The 19,007-nt window shown below is 34.8% G+C and overlaps 1 protein-coding gene across 41 annotated transcripts in view; it reads left to right on the top strand.

The window, feature by feature from the left end:
* Positions 1 to 19,007, top strand: part of DST (dystonin) — a 612,681-nt gene that overhangs the window by 320,017 nt on the left and 273,657 nt on the right. For 22 of the 41 annotated variants that reach the window (XM_056814334.1, XM_056814310.1, XM_056814292.1 and 19 more), the window contains 4 exons: positions 7,142 to 7,231; positions 7,770 to 7,868; positions 9,547 to 9,624; positions 16,078 to 16,170. In XM_056814334.1, coding sequence (XP_056670312.1) covers positions 7,142 to 7,231; positions 7,770 to 7,868; positions 9,547 to 9,624; positions 16,078 to 16,170 — 360 coding nt within the window. The remainder of the gene's footprint in view (positions 1 to 7,141; positions 7,232 to 7,769; positions 7,869 to 9,546; positions 9,625 to 16,077; positions 16,171 to 19,007) is intronic. The other 19 variants (XM_056814337.1, XM_056814311.1, XM_056814295.1 and 16 more) reach the window with 1 other exon arrangement.

Below are 19,007 nucleotides of genomic sequence, written 5' to 3'. Positions count from 1 at the left end.
GCAATATGCTTCCTCCACTTTTTATTTATTACTTCTTAAAGTCTTATCCCACAAGTTACCTTTGCTTTTTATATGTTTGTTATAAAATTCTACATAAATGTGAGTTATTGTGTTACATAAAAGCTGCATCAAGACTTTTCATCATTACAGAAATGAATAGAAAGTGTTCTTTGAGCCCTGTCTTTCTGAAGCCCTAAGAAAATTCAAAAGACAAACCATCTATTATAAAAGCACAGAGGCACTCTTTATAGCTTCTGAGACTTCATCTCATTAGTAGCAAAGGCAATTAGTTCTTTTTAATTTGCAATCCTTAGTAGTTAGCAAGGATTGTGGGTATTTATTTTTTAGTTTTAATTTTTTTTCTTTACTACACTTTAAATATTTTTTCATGGTTACATGATTCATGTTCTTTCCCTCCCTTTTTCCATTCCCCCTCCTAGAGCCAACAGGCAATTCCACTGGGCTATACATGTATTATCACTTAATACCTATTTCCATATTATTCATTTTTATAATAAAGTAATCTTTTAAAAACCAAAACCTCACATGCTATCCTCATGTAAACAAGTGATAAATCAAATGTTTTCCTTCTCTGTTTCTACTCTGTGGGTAGTTTTTTTTTAAAATGGATACATTTTCTTATTTAAACTATGGTCTAATTTGAATTTACATCCTATACCCATGTAAACAACTGTGGTCTAATTTGAATTCACATAGGACCATAGACTTAGAGATATAAGGGACCTTAATGGGTCATATTGTCCAAACTCCTCATTTTTCAGATTGGGAAGCTGAGGCCCTAAAGGAGTAAGAGAACAAACATTTGTTTATGCTTATAATTAATGAGTCCTTACAATGTGCCAGTCACTATACTAAGCACTTTAACAGTATAATCTCATCTGATCCTAATAGCAGTTCTGGGAGGTAGGTGCTATAATTATCCCTATCAATAGAGATTTAAGTGACTTGTCTAGGATCATACAGCCAAAAAGTGACTGAGGCTAGATGTGAATTCAGGAATTTCTGACTCCATGCCCAGTGCTCCATCTATTATACCCTTTAGCAGCCAGAGAAGTGCTTTGAGGTGACTTTGTAAGGTCACAAAGGGAGTAAAAGAGGTGGGATTTGAATCCAGATTTTCTGAATCCAAAGTTATTGCCTTTCCCACTTTAGCATTTACATCATCATTCCTACCTGCCCACATTTGTTTTAATTTTCTTTATTGCTTCCCAAGACCTTGTTATGCACAAAAGATAAAGTTTAATTTGCAATGGCATAGCAAATAGTTGGGAGAGTGTTTGGTTTTCCTGTCTTGACACTAGCCCCATCATTTGCCACAATTTGTTAGGGAGGGGGATTAATAAATGAAATGGAAAAAAAATGACCATTTGGTAAAGATTCAGCAAATACACTAGAAGATTTAAAACTTCTAATACCACTGTCATTGAGGGCTCCCTTCTCTATTCCTTCCATGTGCTGGTGGTGCCAGACACATATAACAAAGTCACTTATTTGAAGAGAGCAGGCAGCTGAGTAGGGCTTAGGATCTGCATAATGTTGTTTAAATGTGAGATCATCCACTAATACTTGTGTTCAGTTTGATCCTGTATAAGGAGTCTTTATTGCTTATAATCAAGGATATACACAGGAGAAAATTGAATCAGATGCATTCATATGTATCAAATTGTTTAGATTTCCTTTCCCTTTATTTTCAAAAGATGTTAAAATTATAGATTTGCATTTATGGCTCAGAGCAATCCAATCCTTTAATTTTTTTTTTACTTTAACATATGATTAGAGAATCGTAGAATTAGTCTCAAAGTAATCGTGAAAAGTAGCCTCCTATAGCAGATTGAGCCTGATCTATCGTTATCTATTTATCTATCCCTCGGCTAGTCACTTTAACTTTTAGGTGTCTATGTCAACTTTCTAGGTCTTTGTATTGGTTGGGGAAGTTCATAATGAAAATCCATCTATCCTGGCATTATTAGCCACTATACTCCCTCCCTTCTCTTCCCTTAGGGAATCCTTAAGCCTACTTTTTCCACTGGAGTTTCATCTTAGGTTATTTCTATTTATATCACCTTCTTTTCCTCCCTCATCCCTACTTTACTTTTGTCCACGAACCAGGTATAAAAATTTCTTGTTGTAGCTCTGGTGGTAGAGGAGCTAAATTAAAAAAAATATGGCTGATAAGAAATAGTTATTTATGGGCAGGTAATTAATTGAATTCTTTTTTTTGAAACCTCTACCTTTGTTCCTGCCAGTGTCACAAAACTACATCTGAACCCAGTCTTCCCAACTTCCCTCTGTTTAAAAAAAAATAAGAGAGGAAGGGAATGTACCTTAGGGAGGAGGTCTGGGCTTTTGGTATGGAGAGAGAGAGGGAAAGAGAGAGGAGAACTCCCTTCTTTCAACAAAGTGGGGTTTCAGGGGAGACAGCAGCTGTAACGGGTTAGCTCAGAGAGAAGAGAGGGAGTTTGAAGATTTTCCCCCTTCTGCCTTTCTTCCTTAGGTAAAGCTGTTTCCCCCAATTTGCTCTTGTTTCTCTTGTCCCCCCTCCACTACTTGAGACTAAAAGGTCTCCCCTCAATCTGTTCACTCACACTCAGCTTGGGGAACAGAAATGTTAATCCAATTAGGTACTAAAAAGGAAATAATGGACAGGGAAGAAATGGGAAAAGGAAAGTGGGAAAAGGAGGTCCCTGTCTCTAAACCCTTTTCCTCCCTCCTCAAATTTGGGGAGGAACTCAGGCCTTGGCAGCCTGAGCCCCCCAAGAGGAAGTCAGGTTGACTCACCCCTGGGCAACAGGAGCCTAGTGCCAGCCTCTATCACACCTCCTAGCTCTCTATTCACTGATCTGACTAGCTTTCTCAAAGTAATTGAATCTTTATGTGCCTGGTGGTTTTGATCAAAAATAAAAAAAACCATCTGACATAAAATATTAAGGACAAATTGCCTTCCAAAACAATTTTATTTTTGCCAAATAAGCTTATTATAATAACAGTGATTTTAGGGGACACTGTGTATAGCTATTAAGTGGGATAGGGACTAGACTTATGATTTTCATTAGTATAGGGAATTCCCATCTGCCAATGCAGGTGGGCACCTTCTCTTCAAATCATAGTCTTAAATATTTTAATAGAGCAGTGATGTCAAACTCAAATAGAAATGAGGGCCTTTGAATTATATATAGGTTTCTCTATGAGCTGCATATTAACTTTTAAATTAAACCACGTAATATCTAGATTTTATTGTATTATATTTTATTTTATTTTGCTAAATGTTTGCCAATTATAATATGGTTTGGCCCACACTTGGGAATGTTGCTGGCTGTGGGGCATTTGTTTTAAATATCTGTACAAGAACGTTGAGAAGTTGTCTTGCTCCACTCACAATGCCAAAAAGTATCCAAGGCAGGACTTGAATCTAGATCTTCTCGGTTCCAAGGTCAGATCTTGATACTATGCCATACTGTCTCTTCTCCTTGTTCCTTCTAAATTTCCTTTTCTCAGTCTTTTTCCGTTTCATGTTTATTAACTTAGGGTATTGACTCAACTAATAAAAGCCATAAAACATAATTATATTTAGGCTGTCATTACCTTCCTTATAAAGATAAGAGCAAACCATTTCTCTTATGTCTCATACTAACCCTTCTCTTTCTGTTTCTGCATGGTTCAATACCTTCTGTCATATTTTAGGTTTCCATTCACTTAAAGTCTACATTTCCCTGAAATTTTGAAGAATCAAGAAGTTTGACTTTAGTATATGAATTTCCTGATAGATTTAACAATTGTGAGGTATATGGACCATTTTATTTCTTCCCCTCTTCCCCCAATCACTACTATTGGTGTGTTTGCTTATCTGGTTGGGTAGCCTGTGTGCTGTAATACAGAGAATGCCTAAAAGTACAGTATTTATATCAGAAGTCAAGTACATTCTAAATTTAGTGCTCATTTGGAGATTTTCTTTTTGGTGTCAGCCAGTTTTGTTGGTCAGAGTCCAAGTGCCTGGCATGCAATGAATGCTTAATGAATGATTTTGACTGAGTGGGTTGAGTTTTCTGTTGAAATGTGTTTCTTAGCCCTTTCAGAATTTAGCAGCTATCTGATAAAACTTGCCTTTGGATTGCCCTTCTGGCTTTGTTGCCATCAAACTATCAAAATAATGACATGCTTGGGAATCATTGTATAACTTCTAAATATTTGCTTTCTACTTTGAGAGCTTTCCAATGAGTGCTTTTTTAAGAGTAGAATAATACTTTTGTACTTTGTTAATAGTTGTTTCTTATTTCAGACTCTGTAGGTGCTGTAGTTTATTGTAAAGAATCAATCAGAAGGCATGAGTTTAAAGACTAGTTTGTTCACTTATTTACCATGTAATTTGGGAGCAAGATATTTAATCTCTCTAGACCTTGATTTACTCATCTATAATTTGAGGAGGTTGAACTGGATGATTTCTAAGATTCTTTTTATCTCTCAGTTTTTGTGTTTTTATAGTATGCTTTTCTTTGAAAATTCCTTAGTTTTGTGAATGTCTTAGCTATTCTCAAAAGTACAATGAGCCAAGACAATTCTGAAGAACTTCTGATGAAAAACCCACCTCCAGGAAAAGAATTGATAGAACCTTAAAAGCAGACCAAAGCATACTAAATTTTAAAAAGTGTATTTAAGTATTTATTTTTAATTAAAAAAATTTTTTTAAAGTATTTGAGGTATTTAGATTTTTAAAATTATATTTTTCCCAATTACATGTAGATATAATTTTTAATAATCTCTTTCTAATATTTTTGTGTTCCATATTCTCTCCCTCTTATTTTATCCTCCCTCCCTGAAATGGCAGGTAACATGATGGAGGCTAAACATACACTATCATATAATATGTATTTCCATGTTCATCATGTTGTGAAAGAAGACGCATATAACTTGTGTAAGACAAAGAATTTGCGAAGGAAATAAAGTGAACATGATTCTCTTAAATCTGCCTTCAGAGCTGATCATTTCCTTCTTTGGTAGTGGACAGCCTCTTTCATTTTGAGTCCTTTGGATTTCTGCATTGCTTATAATAGTGAAGTTATCCAGAGTTGATCATTGTACACTATATTACTATGTACTACATTCTCCAGGTTCCTTCTCATTTCATTTTGTACCACTTCATATAAGTCTGTCATATTTTTCTAGTTTTTTTTTTTTTTTGGTGATAGTCCTGTTCATCATTTCTTATGGCACAATAGTATTCCATTATGATCACAAACCACAACTTGTTCAGCTGTTCTCCATGTAATGTCTAAAAATTGATCTTAGAGACATTATACTAAATTTATAAGTGTTTATTAGTAAAGAGAAAAATAAAGTTTTCAAGCTATTTGAAGGTGGCCCCAAGTTTCTCTGCTTATCACAATCATCAGCGTGAGAGCTCCTTTCACAAGTCCCCAAAATGGCAGAAAGACAGAGAGCCAGCTTGCTTCACACACTGAGTTTTTAAGCTCAGTCTAAACTCTTCCTGTAAGATTTTCTAATTGTCTAGGGTTAGACTTCAGTCACTACACATCACATCGCTTGACTTCTGCTGGTTAGGAATCTTGCCTGCCACTCTGCTAAATTAACACACATGACACTGTGACCTTTATTAGAGGAGACTTCCAGGATTTGGTGGTTCCCTAGATAGATTCACACACCCAGTTGATAGATGTTCTTTCAGTGTCCAGTTCTTTGCTACCACAGAAAGAGCTACTATAACTATCTTTGTACAAGTTGATTCTTTTCTCTTATATTTGATCCTTTTTGAAACTCAGAATTTTAGAAAACTATTAAAATTATTTTTATATTTAATTGGGATGAAATGAAATATTGAAAGTTTTAAAAAGAGAATTCCTTAGTTTTGAGGCTTTCAATTAAATGATTTAATTTCTTCAGTTTCTAAGAGCCTCTACATCAACTTTACTTAAAAAACAACAACAACAATGAACCAGCGAATGGCAGATTTGGGTAATCCGCAAGGACACTGACTTTTCAATATATGAAGAACTGGTGACTAAAGACTATTGTTAATCTGTAGACACAGCCAATCTTACCTGGGGGATTTCCTTCCTTCTTTTGGATGCTTGAACAAGGTGTTTTGGAGTTTGGTAGTATTTTGGTATGTTGATATTAATCCTCTGGAATGGGGAAAATAATGATAGGTTAAATGCTAATTACATGCTTCTGTTATGTGTTTTTGAAAGCCTTTTCTCAGAGAAAGATTCATATACATCTTATTGTACTAACACCTATAGATCTTTGATGACAGGATGCTAACCTAGGTACATTTTAAATGCTAATAAAAATAGATATGAGAACTAGGGGATAGGGATTATAGAAGAATAAATGGTAGATAGAAAACTGTACCTTCATGTTTCAATAAACTATATTAGAAGTTCTATTAAAGGTCATAATGGGCTATCTTAGGACAAATTAATACCATATAGTTTTCTTAATCTACCACATATATTTTCTCATAAGCATTAAAAATGTTCATTTTTCTTTTTTTTTTTTTAAACAAAATTTTTTTGGGAGGAGGGATAAGGGAAACCAATTCTATCATTCCCAGTGGAGCTATGTGTGCCCTGTGACTTATGGCTTTCTGTACTGCTGAGAAGATGAGTAATTTTTCCAAAGGTCTCACAGACAATATGAGTTGGAGGGTGGGACTCGAATTGGGTCTTGCCCTCTATTTATCATATTATGTTGCCTCAAGTATTCTTTTCCATATCTGTAATTGCCTTTCTGATTTAGTTGCCTTCTTAAATACTTGAAAAGATTTCCAATTTCTTTGATGCTGTGGTCCTTTCATCATTAGTGGTTACAATGTTATTATTCCTTATTAATTGATCTGGTCTCTAAGAGTTGTTGGGGCCTAGAACCTGCTGGTGACTTATTTGAGTACTTAAAAAATTAGCCCCAAACATTTAAAAAAGTCAAACCAATCCATATCAATTAATGAAAATATTGAGAACAAGCATTATAAAAGTAGAAGTATCTTGTTTATTATTATCTTGCTTCAAGTATTACTCAAGAATGTTTATATTAATCTTAATGTTAAATGATTAATTTAAAACATCCCTTAAGAAGCTAACTAATTCAAATGATTTTCTCTGCATAGGTTCGAAAGCATGTGAATGACCTATATGAAGACCTAAGGGATGGACACAACTTGATTTCTCTCTTGGAAGTTCTTTCAGGTGATACCTTGGTGAGTTTTAAATCTCATCTTTCTTTCAAGACTATGTTGTCCCTTTCATATCTGATCAATGTGCTTTAGTACAAGTGATTGTGATTCAGATTCATCTCCCAAAATGTGACTACCAAAACCAAAGGAACAAATTGATTTGCCTACATGTGCTTGGATTCATTACTTCAACGACTGAATATCAGGAATTCAGAACACTTTATTATTATATCTAATATTATATAGTCAAGATTTCATCATTATGTTAAGGGTAACTTTCTGTTTTTTTTTTCTGCGATTCTTTTTCCTTTTGGATTTTGCTTAGCAAAAGTTGGATGCATATTATAACTTCATATTAAAGGAATCACAAATAGCAAGGAAATAATCTAAAAATGATCTAACCCACTCCTAGGTATCATTTTCTTTTTTTTTATTTTTGTGTTGAACATTACTTCCCCTTCTTGGTTACTTGTTCTCTTCATTATGTTCTTTTCATGCTCTTTTCATTTCTGGTCTGTCTTGTGTCTTTGCTGTCCTATCTTCTGTCTGTTATATTCATTAGCCAAGAGAGCGAGATTTTTTGAAGACCTTACGGTTGGTGAGTTCAACAGAAGCATGCGAGTATGAACAGCATGAGGATTTGGAGGATGAGGATAAGGGGGTAGGTGTCGACCCCCATAACTCTACTAACTTAGTCTTTCAAGTGTGGTGACTGCCTACTAGATAAGTAACCCACAGGTTTGGAACCATTGATGGATAGGTAGGAAGGATAAAAAAACACATCAGACAAAGTGGATGTACATGTAATGGAGAGTTTGGTAAATAAAGAAATCTATTTTAGAAAATTTTTAGATTGTTAAATGATTAAGGTTTAGACACCTGCTGGTCTATACTTGTTGTGCACTACGTTGTAACTGTACAAATTGGATAAGCTATATATGATAACAATATAATAAAGAATTTAAATTTTCCATAAAATGTTAAAATCTAGTAATTAGAATGCTAAAACTTAAGAAAATGTATTTTGCTTCTGGGATTGAGATTTTGAGAATGGAAATTATATTTTGCTTTGAGATGGGATTTATGCCATTGTACATGGCACTTTAGTTATAATATCTCAACTGGTTTCATACCACATATATTTGGCAACAGCTGTTTGACACATTCTCTACACGTGCCATGTTATTTAGCAGGGGAAAACTTTGAATTGCAAAACACTGCTCTGATAAGTCTAATTTGTGTGTAGTGCTGATTCTAATCTGTGTGGTGCTTACACGAATTTAACATATTTATGAGGTAGTTTCAATGGCATCTTCACCCAGTTATTTTTTATTTCAACGAAAACTGCATTTTTATTGGAGTAAATTTAGCCCTTATTTTTCATACAGTTACACAGAAAATTTTTTCTCTTCTGTGGTCTGCTATTTGTTATATTATGGCACCTTTAGCTTCAGCAAACTTTTCATACTTGAGAAGCTAAGTTGTCAATTTTCATTTTTTTTTCCTTTGAAGGCTTCACATAATCAATTTCAACCCTATTCTTTATTTTTGTTATTAGGCTTTATCTCAACTGTACATTTCTCCATATTTTCCTCCTGACAACATAATGATATAAAGGAAACTGCCAATCAAAAAAATGCATTTTTGTTTGTCAGATTCACAAGATCGGAGATAGTAATCATGTCCATCCCCAAGTAGTGGGAATAATCACAGTGTCCTTTCAGCCTTTTGAATTCATGAAAAATTCAAAAATAAGAAAAGAAGCATGTTATTCAGGTTGGAGGTCCAACTTACTTGCTTTTCCTCTCTTGCTCTATTATGGCTATTAACTTTTTGTCTCATTCTTTCACTTAGTGGTTTTATATTAACTGCATGCTGTTTTTCCATATTTCCATTAACCTGCCATTTATAATTAAAAAGAAGCCCAAACTCTTCTTTTTTAATTTTGATATTTTTAATAAGGTAAAGGGTATAATATTTAATTATCCTAATGCATCCTTTTATTATCAAATGAGTACAAGCCAGACTTTAGTCAATTTGAACATTATATCATTTATGTTGAGAGAAAAACAGATTTCCTTTCCTTTTCAAATCATTCTAATTTATGCCTCTCATTTTCTCTCATTATACAAGAAAGAGAATGTTTGAAAAGGACCAGTATGTATGTTGGTACAAGTAAATTAGTCAACTTGTTGAATCCACAGCATTAAATATCACTGTTTTCAATCCTCCAAATAATAATATTTGGATTCTGTGAGATAAACATAGACTCTAGCATATTTTGTCATAAAGAAACTACAGCTTTTTTCACAACCTATATATATTTTTTCCATTTTTAGCCCCGAGAGAAAGGCCGGATGCGTTTTCACAGACTACAGAATGTACAAATTGCTCTTGACTATTTGAAGAAACGCCAGGTAAGATATTTTTTAAAGCTTACAATATGACAAATACTGGATGCTAATGAATGAATACATATAATTATATCAGGAAAAAAAGTTAAAATAACTTCAAGATAGATTATAATGATTAAGCTTGTTTTCTATTTAGATAAGCATATTAAAGGGCTTCTTAAAAGCACTGAAAGAGTATTGATAGTAATGAATCAATGAATATGCAAAAAGCATTTATGCTTATTAAATATTTCTATATGCTAGGTACAAAAGATGCAATAGAAAAAATACAATAATCCCTGTCCTCTGTAAAGATTAAAATTTAGGGGAGACAGGGAGACTGAGGCAGGTAGAAATTAGTTTCTCTCTGCAAGGAGTATTATATTTTTTTAGAGGTTTATTGAAGATTAAGGATTAAAGAAAATACAGGATAAGAAACACGTTTCCAGGCCATAGAGTGGCCTAGACACAACCTCACCTACATTATGAAAAAAGCCAGGCCTGCCCCAAAACGGAAGTACAAGAGCCTGAGAGAGCCTTTGAATCAACCTAAATACCTTCTCCATCTCGGCCCAGGTGAGATTACAAGGCATTCTGGGGAAGTGGAGCAAAGGCTTGTGGGGATTGTAGTCCTATATTCGAGTCCATTTTTTACACCTCAAAGAGCTTGCATATTAAAAAGGGGAAATGATACATATTAAAGTAGCAATAGTCAAGCAAGAGGATGTTTTGCATTTATTACAGCAAAGGAAATGAAACAGTAGAGCAATCAACTGACATGTCTTAAGACCAAGATTTAGAGAATTTGTGAGTGACTACATCTCTATTGTCAGGAAGACCTTAAAGGAAGGAAAGAGACATCAAAAGAAAAAGATGAAAGTTTATCAGCTAAATTACCAACACCTTTTCTTAAATAAGTTTAACCAGTCCTAAAACATTATTTGCAAGGCATTAAGCACAGTGGATAAAAAGCTAAAGACCTAATTAGATTCAGGACTTCAAATCCTTCCTCTGACGCATTTGTTTGTAAGCAAGCATTTAAGGTCTTATTTTCTTTCAGACACTGTGCTGAGCTTTGGAGACACAAAGAATGGCCCCAAACAGTTTCTGTCCTCCAGGAACTCACATTTTTAAAAACATAATTTTGTTTTTTTTAATATTTTTCCATAGTTACTTGATTCATGCTCTCTCCCTCCACTCTTTTCTTCTCTCCCCTCCTGGAGTTGAAAGCAATTCGCTCAACCCATTTCCATATTACTTGTTTTTGTAATAGAGTAATATTTTAAAACAATACGCCCAAATCTTATGCCCATATAAACAAGTGATAAAACATATGTTTTTTTCTGGATTTCTACTCAAGGAACTTTCATTCTAATGAGGAAAATAATATGTAAATTCAATACATAGGAAATATAATGTAGTAAATGGAGGTAATCTGAAAGGGGAAGGCATTGGCAGTTCTAAAGGGAGGACTAGCAAAGGTAGGACTGTTGCAGAAGGTGAGATTTGACCTGAGTCTTAAGGAAAGCCAGGGAGTATATATGGTAGAAAGGAAGTCATATGACTTTCTGATCATGGGAGATAGTTACTGAAAAGGTATCAAGATAGAAAATTGAGTGTTTTGTTCCATGAACTATGAATAGGCTAGTATATAGATTATATAGGATAGATTAACGTGTATGAAGGTTGGAAAGGTAAGAAGATGTCAGGTTATAAAGAACTTAGAATTCCAAACTTTAAATGACAAATGGCATGAGAGGTAATAGGGAGCTATTGGAGCTCGTTGAATTTGACAGGGTAGATTTATGCTTTAGAAAAATGACCTTGTCAGCGAAGTTAAGGAAAGATAAGAATGAGAAAAATTTGAGGCGAGGAAATCCATTAGGAAGCTATTTCAGGGGGCAACTAGGAGGCTTAGTGGATTGAGAGCCAGTCCTAGAGACAGAAGGTCTCAGGTTCAAATCTGGCCTCAGATACTTCCCAGCTGTGTGACCCTGGGCAAGTCACTTAACCCCCATTGCCTAACCTTTACTGCTCTTCTGCCTTGGAACCAATACACAGTATTGATTCTAAGCCAGAAGGCAAGGATTTAAAAAAAGGAAAAAGAAGGCTATTATAGTAGTACAGGTGGCATATGATAAAAATCTGAAATAGGGTTGGAAAGGTATAAGTAGAAAAGTAAGGAATATATACAAGAGATGTGATGAAGGTAGATATAATAATATTTGACAATGGTTTGGCTATTTGGGTGAGTGTTACCATTGAGTCTGGGTGACTAAGAGGATGATGAGACCCTCAAAACTAAAAAGAAAGTTGTAAAATTGTACAAAGGCAAGGATTGTTTTTTTTTTTTTTGGGGTGGGAAGCCTATTGAATTTTGTTTTGGAGATTTTTTCATTCTCTTTCCCCTTCTTTCCCCCACCTCTTCACTGTCTTGGTCAAGTCCTCTCATTTCCACATTTGTAACATCTTTCATATAGGTTCCCTTCTTTCCTTTGACATTAAAAACACTCTGGTGCAGACTCTCATAACTTTATACTTGGATTATTGCAAGAGCTTAATGGTTGATTTCTCTCACACAGATCTCTCTCCACTCCAATCCATCCTGTACTGAGCTATCAAAGTGATCTTCCTAAAATACAGGTCTATCAATATCAAACCCTACTCTGCCCCTTCCCCCATTCAGTAAATTTCATTGATTTCTTATTACCTCAAGGATCAAATATAAAATCTTGTTTGTTATTCAAACCACTTTGTGATCTGTCCCACTCCTTTCCGGTCACCTTACATCCTGCCCCCTTTGCTACATACTCAGTGATCCAGTGAAACTGGCCTTTTTGCTTCTTGGACACATCACTCCACCTGAACATTTTCATTGTCTTCCTTTCCAGGTCCTCCCTCCTCATCTTTATCTTCTAGATTTCCTGGCTTTCTTTAAGTCCCAGCTAAATTCATAACACCTACAGGAACTCTCTGTTGATCCTAAGCAATACTAATGATACTAATCACTCTGTTGATTATTGTCCTTTTATTACACACACACACACACACACACACACACACACACACACACACACACACAGAAAAGGGGGGGAAGAGAGAGTGAGTTAGGGTGCATGCAATATCTTGAAAACTTAGAATAGAGGTGATGATCAATAGTGTCAAAGCTATAGAATTGTCAAGGACAATCTATATTGAGATGAGGACATTATATTTGGCAATAAAGAGACTGCTGATAATCTTGGAGAAGGTGGTTTTCATTTAATGATGAATTTGGAAGCCAGAATGCAGAAAAATTATGGGAGAGTGAGAGGAAAAAAAGAAGTGATTATAAACTTATTTCTCAAGGAATTTAGCCACAAAATAAGGAGAAATACAGGAACAGTAGTGAGTGGGGATCATAGTGGGGGCAATTTGCTGGAGAACCTGGGAGAGAATTGGGATCAAAGGGGTATGTAGGGGGATTTGCCTTAGTAAAGAGAAGGGCCACTTCTTCATCTATGACTGAAATGAAAGAGAAAATAATGAAAGGAGATGTCTAGATGTCTGAAGGAGATGGAATGAGGAGATGGGAAGAAAAAGGCCTCCCAATGAATGATCACAACCTTTTTTTGAGGTGAAGTTTTTGACTGATATGCTGGGGAAAGATATGATATGAAGAGAGATAAGAAGATTGTGGTGTAGGGGCTAGCTATGAAGGTTCAATTGAAATAAATAACAAAAATTTGCAGTACTCCCAGGCTAAATGGATTAATTAATTTCATCTAGCTGTTTTCAGCATAAAGTAAATAGGAGCAAAGACAGTAGGAATAATTCAGGTTTGGAATTTGGTAAGGCAGGAAAGGAATAAGATATTTGGTCATTTCAGTTATATCAAATTCTTTGTGACCCTATTTGGGATTTTCTTGCAAAAGTTATAGCAGTGGTTTGCTATTTCCTTCTCCAGCTCATTTTATAATGAAAGTGACATAAACACAGTTAAGTGTCTGAGGCTGGATTTGAATTCAGATCTTCCCAAATCTAGACCTGGTGCTCCAATCACTGCACCACTTGGCTACCCTACACATAAAGTAGGTAAAGCATAAAGAGACAAAGGAATTGAGGGTGGAGGATAGTGTAGATTTGAGGCAAATCACCGAAGAGTCAAAATAGGGAAGAGAGGAAAATGTAGCCAGACTAGAATTCATAGTCTGGAAAAGAACTGCAGGGGTAAGGGGGGAGAGGGAATGGAGGTCACAATAAAGATAAAAAAACAGGTTTAGGATCATAAGGCATAGGGAAATATGGAATGGAATTTTATATGGTGGGGCAAATAGTGTATTGGGCCTGGAATCATGAAAATAAAAGTTCAAATCCTACTTCAGACACTTACTTGGGCAAGACACTTAGCTTCTTTTACCTCCTTTTTCTTATCTCTTAAATGGGGACAATAATAGCATCTAACTTCTAAGGTTGCTATGAGAATCAGATAAGATAATAATTAAGTGTCTAGCATAACTCTGGGCAAATAAATTCTATATAAATGTTAGCTTTGATATATAGGATATATAAAAGATTATGGGAATTCTTACAAATGGAAGTGGATCACAAGTGTGGTAAGGACAAGGTTGTGATCATCTTTATGTGAAGCTAAGGAGAAATGGATGGGACTTGAGTAGTTTGAGGAACTAGGACATTGGAGTATTATTGCCCTAGTATATATTTTGAAGTCCCCAATATGAGGACAAGAGCTGAGAAGGAAAGGGAGTCTGTGAATCAGGCACTAAACTTATCAAAAAATGAAGAAGATGCTGGAAACCTTAGATAATGGCCACGATGATCTGAATTGGGTGATAAGAAAGGTTGCTTAGTGAAAATGTTCAAGGGAGAGTTTGAAAATGGCAGTGGGGACCAAAGTCCTCTGCCATGTGAGAATGAAAGAAGGTGTAACCAGTAATGTGTAAGGGGGGCAATATCATTAGAAAGGAGCCCGGTCTCAATGTGGCCAGAAGATGGAGAAAGGTTTTGGATGATGAACGTTTGTGGGTTATGGAGTAAATATTATGTGGAAACAGTACAGGGCAGGTAGATCTAGAAAGGGACATTGTACAGTAGAGTTAAAGTGAATAGGCTTGAGGATAGGAAATGTGGTTTGGATATCTTCCATTTGGTAGTTCAGGATTCCTGGGATGAAGTGAGTAGAAGGGGATAGAATTATGGTAAAACAATGGTGAGAAATGAGTACAGGCTGATTATCTGTAGTGGAGGGCCAGTGGGAGGCGGTCTTTATCGTCTATTGGATGAAGATGTCATGTCCTATGAAACACAAGGAGGTAGGAGCCTCATGAGGTATGGTAGTTTGGTGAGGAGGTCAGAGGTGTGTTGATTGTTCCAGAGAAAGTCCCAAAAGGGCTATAGTTTGAAGAAGTCTTGTCTTTAGGGCAGCAGTGACTTTTTCTAGACTTTTAACCTTTCAATGTCCCAGGCAACTCTCTACAATTCTATATAGCAGAAAATGGCAGAGTTTTCTAAGAGGGAATTCCTTGCACACAGATGAAATCACATGTTGGACCAAAACAATAATAACAAATAATTACTACAAAAAGATCTAAAAGAGCTTGGAAGATACCTTAGCTTTTATTAATGTTACTGCATATTGTGGTGTTATAAGGCAAAGGGGAAAATAATGTTGGTATTTCTGGAAAAGAAAAAGCAGATTTGGTAGAATCAAAGTGGAGAAAACTTCCTTTACCAGTTGACAGTAGAACAAAGACTCTATTTTGGAATAGTTAATGTAGAGAGTGAAAAAAATGGGAAAGAAAAAATGTGAATAAAATGAGCTAGTAATTAAAAAAGGTAGTATCTATTATTGTCTTTAAAATAATTTAAGGAGGCAGCTAGGTGGCTCAGTGAATTGAGAGCCAAGCCTAGTGACCGGAGGTCCTAGGTTCAAATCTGGCCTCAGACACTTCCTGGTTGTGTGACCCTGGGTAAGCCACTTAACCCCCATTACCTAAAAAAAAAAGTAATTTAAGTTCTTTTACTTCAAATATTATTAAATCTCAAAAGGTTAATTTGTTTAAAATGAAATAATTACATTTGGTTATTCTTCACTTGAAGAGATGTTCTTAATAATAATACTAAAGAAAATATCCAGCTATGGTAATAGCATATAACATATATACTTCCTTCTAGGGATCAGTTTCCTCATTTATAAAATGACAGTGTTAGAATCTTCAATTATATGAATTGTAAACAGTAGAAAGATGGAGTAGAGGAGGAATTCAAATCGATGTATTTCTCTGATTGTTATTCAGTAATTTGGGGCCCAAGATAACAAAATTGGTTAATGGTTTTTAATTAGGTTTTTATTTAGAGCATTTATGTTTTCTTTGGAAACTTTGAGACTGATTTTATGTTGATAAAGGAGCCATACATAGACTGACTTGAGAAGCATTTGATTGATACCTTGTTTTTTTCTTTTCTTTCCTTACTTAGGTGAAATTAGTGAATATTAGAAATGATGATATAACAGATGGGAATCCCAAATTGACTTTGGGATTAATATGGACAATAATTTTGCACTTTCAGGTGAGCCTTTTAATTTTTCTTGAATCTTATAATTTCCCATTGCCTATCGTCACATTTTCACTACTATTTTTAATTTGTCTCTCATGAATGATTTAAGTGTATTAGTGCCCTTTGAAAAAAATGAAATTCAGGGATTATTTTCATTAAAAATATATCTGTGTTTTGTTGCTTTATTTCTTCAAGGAAAAGAAGTCATTTTGGCCATTAGCAGTATCACTTATTAGTTTGACAATTCTTTTCCCATTTGTAAATAAGAGCACAAATGAAAGTTTTTTTGTTTGTTTTACAAACAGTGCTTATTGTCTTTGTTTCAGAGTCCAAATAAAAGGGTTCTGTTTTATTGTGTGGAATAAATTTCATCTGTTACGTTAGACTTTTTCAGTTGTCTTAGGCTACATGAAGGTTTTGTGAATTCTTAGAGCTAATTTCCATATTGATTTTGCTAAGTGTTCCTTAACATTGCTTAATAATACTATTCAAACTATTTTCTAATTTGCTTAACACTAGATGGCACAATAATTATAATGTAGCAAACTACTCTGACTTAGGAGCAATTTAATTCATGTTTGTATAAAGCTGTGCTTTATGAGAATGATGATCACGTTAATTGAGGGTAAATTTTGATGTTTCATTTATAATTTTCTAATTATTTTTTAACATATGGTGATTCAAGTCAATTTTTGTTTATTTGACTTTTGATGATGTAATTTTGAAGTTTAGTTTGATTTTCCTATTGTTTTAGTAACGGAAAGAAAACCATAATTTGAGTTGTTTATTTGATAGATATTAAAATTTTTTATTGTTTGCTTAAGAAGTAATAGATACTGGGAAAAAATAGTTTGATTTCATTGGTCAATCTATAACCTCTTCTTCAAACAATACCAAAAGTAGTTTGACTTCCATAGAGGGCTTCAGGATTTGCCCAGTTTCTTATATACATTATTTCATTTTATACTTTTAACAACTCTGTGAGGTCAGTGTAGTAGCTGTCATCCTCTCTAGTTTTCCAATGAAGAAACTTGATGCTGAAAGTCACTAAGTGATTTGAATTGAACCTTGGAGTTTTCCACAAGGCATTGCCTATTCATATTTAAAAATTTTACTGTAGTTCCTTAGATAACTTTTTAAAGTTATCCAATAGAATATACAATCCTAGAATACATGGACTATTTTATTTTAGTCTTTGTATCCCTAGCACTGAGTTCAGTGCCTAGCACACAGCAAGTTCTTAATAATTGCTTATTTATTGATCTATTGAGAATTCTGTTACAGAGTTGTGAAAAGGAGTTGTACACCTCAGAGGTATTTGCTAGTGCTGTGGAAGCAGGTATGAGTTCATGCAAAAGAAGTATCTCCTTTTATTGATGAATTTTTTTAAGTATTCCTTTTTTCAAATGATTTTGTATTGATTGTGTTGGATCTGAAAACATTATAAAGCCTCCCAGCAAAATCCATAGTTGTGTGGAAGTGATTGGTAACCTTCACTGGAAAGTCAGAGTGAATGTTAAATGGATATTGCCTGACATACAACATAGAATTGGAAAAACAGAGCATTGAGTTAGTGTATTAATATATCTCTCTTGGATAGATGCGGATGGCTCATGTTCCTTGCCCTGGTTGACTGGGATCAAACTGATGATGAAATTGTTTAATGTTTTCAGTCTTACCAAACTGCACAGTGCTTCCAAAGGCAATCCCCTTAGCAATATGGTGCTCACAAAACACCACAGTCTTGGAAGTATTAGATAGATGGACAGTGTTAGGAATATATTGGTATCTGAAAATTAGAGACGACTAGCTGGCTTAGTGGATAGAGATTTGAGTCTGAATTCAGGGAAACCTAAGTTTGAAATCCATTCTCAGATATTTAGTGGCTGTGTGACCTTGAACAAGTTACTCAGCCTTTATCTGTAACACTTTCCTCAATTATAAAATGGGAATAAGAGCCCCTATCTCTGAAAGTTATTGTGAGGATCAAATGAGATTATTTGTAAATGACAGCCCAGTGTCTGGCACAGAATAGACACTTAATTAATGCTTGTTTCCTTTCTTCCTTTTAAAGGAACAAAAAGAAGGTTTCTAATTTGTTGTGTTATATAGGATGTATGAGTATATTAGAGAGAAGGATGTTGTCTGTATCAGTGGAAAGAGTATTTACATGGATGAAATGATTGGTCCCTCTAAATACTAAAGTAAAGCTTGAGAAAGGAGAAAGCCTTGGTAGTAAGTCTTTTTTTGAGGGCAGCTTAGTGGACAGAGAGTCAGGCCTGGAAAGGGAGTCCTGGGTTCAAATTTGGCCTCATACTTTCTAGCTGGGTGACCCTGGGTAAGTCACTTAACCTTCATTGCCCAGTCCTTTGCCACTCTTCTGCCTTAGAACTAATACCTTGTATTGATTCTAAGATGGAAGGGAAGTAAAGGTTGAAAAAAAGTCATCTTTGAAACTGTGATTGCATTTTGAATTGTTGCCTTCACTTATATGTGGAGTTTAAAAGCTATTTTCTCTTTTACAGAGAACACAATAGACTATAAGTCAGGAAATTGAGGTTCTAGCTCTTGCTGTACTTCTATAAGCCATCTCACTTCCTTAAGCCTCAGAGAAACATATTTTCAAAGGGTGTGAAGGGAAGGACAAATCTTGATTGATTCAATTTTTAAGGCTGAGATGTTGATTCTGTGGAAGATATATCTAATTTAGACATTTCTCTTGAGATTTTGGTCAGCCTGGGATGGTAGTATCATAGATTTAGATCTGGGAGGGTCTTCAGAAGTCATGTAATAGAAGTGAGTGCTTTGAGCTTTGCAAAGAGCTTAAACCAAATATTATCTCATTTTAT

Source organism: Monodelphis domestica, chromosome 2 (assembly GCF_027887165.1).
Source record: "Monodelphis domestica isolate mMonDom1 chromosome 2, mMonDom1.pri, whole genome shotgun sequence".
NCBI lineage: Eukaryota > Metazoa > Chordata > Mammalia > Didelphimorphia > Didelphidae > Monodelphis > Monodelphis domestica.
The sequence above is the reverse complement of the archived record's forward strand: the minus strand, read 5'-3'. Positions and strand labels throughout refer to the sequence as shown.